General features: G+C 49.0%; 1 protein-coding gene across 1 annotated transcript; it reads right to left on the reverse strand.

The window, feature by feature from the left end:
• Positions 1–2,214: 2,214 nt before the first annotated feature.
• On the reverse strand, positions 2,215–3,087 carry LOC109768743 (uncharacterized). The gene has a single exon (XM_020327475.3). The coding sequence runs from the start codon at positions 2,961–2,963 to the stop codon at positions 2,457–2,459; it is 507 nt and encodes a 168-aa protein (XP_020183064.1). The 5' UTR covers positions 2,964–3,087; the 3' UTR covers positions 2,215–2,456.
• Positions 3,088–4,264: the final 1,177 nt, after the last annotated feature.

The following is a 4,264-nucleotide window of genomic DNA, read 5'->3' on the forward strand; positions in this document are numbered from 1 at the left end:
CCTTCCCTATTCTTCACCCGCCAACTCTCTTCCTCCATCTCAAGCTAGGGATTTGGCAACAGAGTGAGAGCAATGCGAGCTAGGTATTTGAGTAAGAATGAGGAGAGAATTGGGGATTTTTATCCCTAATGTCCGTCTGTTCACAAAAGATGGAACTCCTCAGGGAAAAAGATGTGCCCTTCCCTATTCTCCGTGACCAATCCTCTTCCTCCATCTCAAGCAAGGGATATTTTTTTGCGGGGGCTGAAGCAAGGGATTTGACAGCGGAGTGAGAGTGATGTGAGCTAGGGATTTGAGTGAGAGCGGGGAGATAATTGAGGATTTTTACCCCTAATGTCTATTTACAAAAGACCACCCCTCGGATTAAACTTAAGGGTTGTATTGTAAAAAGCGAAGCCCTCCCATGTGTTGTCTGTGAACCTTTTTTCCTACAACATCAACGAGTATGGGCCCCACGCCGCACACTGTGTTGGCCTCGTTAGGGCATGGCCAACGGGCCACGCTGGACTAGTGCTCCAGACTCCACATCAGCCTAGATTCCATGGATTAGAAAATGTGACGTGGCTCGCGGGCGCACGGGCGCCCGATCGCAGCCCCGAGCGCTCTCCCAGACAAGGAAGGAGCCACCCGCGCGCGATCAGACAGCCAGAAACGGAAAATCAGCCACCCGCGCGCGAAAACAATCACACTCTGCTGTCCCCCGCATGATTAGGAAGATGCTCTGCCACATCAGTTCGCATGCATTAATTTGAGTTTCAAAAAATTTTAAAAGCCATAACTTTTGATTCGAGTATCGAAATTCAGATCCGTTTTCACCATTGGGTTTCTTGCGACGAGTTCTTCAAAACTAGATCCCATATGGATAGGTTTCGATGAACTTTTTTTTGAGCAACTCTGTGTGGTATATAGGCAACTTTAGTGTTATCAGTAAGCAACTCTTCTTGTTTGTCTAATATGACTTCTTATCATCTTGGTTTGTGTAAAAACCAAACAACTGACCTAACAAACCAAGCATCTATCCTAGTAAACCAAGCAACTGTCCTAGTAAACCAAGCAACTGTCGTAACAAAAACAATCGATTGTCCTAATAAATCAAGCAACTGTCCTAACAAAACTAAGCAACTATCCTAACAAAACCAAACAACTGTCCTGGCAAATCCATGCAACTACATTATCAAAACACACAATGCATAATGTCTAAGCAAACCAAGCAACTGACCTAACAAAACCAAGCAACCATCTTAACAAAAAACAAACAATTTCAATAACAAAACCAAGCAACTGTCCTGGCAAATCCATGCAACTATCCTATCAAAAAATATGTTGTCATCACCAAAGTTGGCTGCCGAAGATGCTTAGTTGCCCATATACGGTCAAAAATATTATTTGCCGTGATTTCTAAGTGGTATATGACATACTTGCTTGATAAATTCATTAGTACATATAATTTAATAAAAGTTGCTTATGTTTAAAACTAAAGTTGCCTCGTTTAGGATCAAAGTTGCTTCTTTTTTAAAAATTATCAAAACGTGCTCATATGGGATCTAGTTTTGAAGATCTCGTCGCGAGAAACCTAACGGTGAAAACGGATCTTTGTTTCGACGCTCGGTTGAAAAGTTATTACTTTTTTTTAAAAATGAAACGGAATAAAGAGTGTGTCAGCACATGCATGCGCGTTAGTATCTCTTCCGTAATTATGGGACGCGGTCCCCTTAGCTGTCGCTATCACCGCATCTGACGGCTGGAGCGCGTGTGCTCGCGCAGCTGCACGAGTCAGACTTTAGGTAGAAAAAGGCTACCGAGAGACGGGATCTTGCAGAGGAACCGGTCTCCTCGATGAAAAGCAGCTGGCCAAGGTGAAAAAGAAAGGAGGTAAAGAGAGGATGTGGGACAAGAAAGGTTGAATGTGGGCCCAACAAAGAAAAAGGGATGTGTGCTGCTTCCATTGTGGAATGACCATGGCTATGTTTGCTTTATCTATGTGTAGTATGGAGCAGCTATAAGGTGATGCTACCATTGTACATGCCCTTACGATGAAAAATGGCAGACTGACCAATGTGCTCATAAAACAAGTAAAGTGACTGGCTCATCACATTTTGAGAGAAACTTTACATATGGGCTCATCTTGTGAGAGTTCAGTTCTCTTCGACCAATGAGGCAAGGTCATTTCCAGTTTCAAACCGTTGCTCCATCACCACAACGTCGTGACCAGCTAGCATTTATACGACGCGTCCTGCGAGAGATTGGAGATAGTTCTATTTGCATCCGTTCTCACAGTAAGTGGTCGTTGCGTGGTTTTCGGAATTTTGATGTAATTTTTATAATAAATCTGATCTTTTAAAAAAAAATCTGTCAACAAGAAGTGATCAAGAGGGATAGAGAACTAGTGGAATCAATCAATGGACACCTAGAAGAAAGAAGCTAAGTTTTATCACCGCGTGTATTGTACGCACGCGTCATGGTCGGCTCTCGAATGCCTTGCTCCCCACCTTGATGGCACCAAAACCACCGCCGCGCGCGGCCAGTCCGCCCACCGCCGCGCCGCGACTCCTCTGCTCTGGCCGTTTCAGCGGACAGGCGCCGAACTCGCACGGCCCGTCCTCAGCGATGGTGACCATCGTCACCGGGCGCTTCCTGCGCTCCGGGACGGCCGCCGGCGACTGGCTAAGGTGGACCTTCTTCTTCGCTGCCCCGACGTCCGCCGGCTCGGGCGCGACGCGGCGCTGTTTCGACGCGGCGCGGACAAGGTCGTCCGCGCGGTCCGAGCTCGCCCGCATGTGCATGGTCGTGGCCGGCCCGCCGAAGCCGTTCGAGCCGCGACCACCCACGACAGCCCCCGCCGGCATCCGGCGCGCGCATCCGGACATGCCGCTCACGTAGAGGTCGCACGCCCTCGACAGCGCGCGCATCGGCGCGCCGAGGCAGAAGAAGCACCCGCTCGTTTTCCTGCCACCCTTCTTCATCCTTCTGTCTGCGTGCCGGAGCTGTGTTGGCTGGCTTCTCACAGAGAAACACAAGATCGAGAGCTATAGCTTGCCTTTGAACTCGATGAGAGTGTACAATGGCACCTCGATCACCTCGTGATATATATACGCTTCCACTAATCCGTCGACGTTGCCCGTTCCGTTCGCGTACACCGCCGCTTGGTGTTGACCTTTTTGCCCTGGCGTTCATATATATCCGGTGGGGCCGCAGATTTATGTACCGGCGGATAAGAGGGAAATGGTCAGAATCGGCAATTATTTTGACTTTGGAGGATAGGGCTGAGCGACAAGTTGATCGGCTGGCCAACTCGCACGCGCTGCGTATGTTTGATCCAGCAAATCATTGCGTATGTGCATCCATACGTGCATGTTAGCCGTTTTTTGCGTGTCTGTTACAATTCTACCGGCAAATATATAGTAGTAGTTTTTTTAGGATCAGCAAATATATACTTTTTTGGACGTCAGCAAATATATACTTGTATAGTAGTACTACTCCAATAAAACTTTTCTACCGAAGAGCGGCGTTAGTACACACGAGCTCGCTTGCTCCTGGTACGTGGACCAGTGGTACAACGCCCACATGCAGATGATATTAATTGATCATGGAAATACTGAGTGGGTTTAAAAATGTGGATAGTTAATATATGGGCCTTGGCCGGTATAGCGGGGTAACGGCGCAGGGCGCTGCATGACGGGAATTGACGAACCATTCCACTGAGACAGGTCGGACTGCATGTACCATCTGATTTGTATAGCTCTTTTTCTCAGAGCATCTCCAAACAGAAGCGCTATATAAGCGACGCGCGGTATAAAAACTGTTTTTAGCACGCGCAGACCCGATTTGAAGTCTCCAGCAGCCGTACAAAAAGCGCGCGCGCTATAACTAATGCAGCGCGCGCATCAAAAAGGCATCACGCGCAGCATATTTAGTGCGTCTGGTCGTGCGCGCTGCAAACTCTCGGCTGCTGCAGATGGGAGCGCTTGATTGGGACCGCCGGACTCGCGCGCGCAGCATATTTGCAGCGCTTGTTGGAGCAAACGTCTTCTAGCAAAAATACTTGCGTGCTGTAAACCCGTTTTTTGGGCGCCGCGCATTGGGCGGCTGTTGGAGATGCTCTCACGCCTCATTCGTCTCCCATCCCCGTCGCCACACAAACAGCACACACACACAACAAGAAAACGCACGCTCGGGCGCATCGCCGAGGCCGTCTCGCTTGCTGGCGCGCACCTGCCGGCCGCCGCTGACCGTCGAGGCCACCTCACCCTCGCAGAAGCGGAAG

Source organism: Aegilops tauschii, chromosome 3 (genome assembly GCF_002575655.3).
Source record: "Aegilops tauschii subsp. strangulata cultivar AL8/78 chromosome 3, Aet v6.0, whole genome shotgun sequence".
NCBI classification, from domain to species: Eukaryota; Viridiplantae; Streptophyta; class Magnoliopsida; order Poales; family Poaceae; genus Aegilops; species Aegilops tauschii.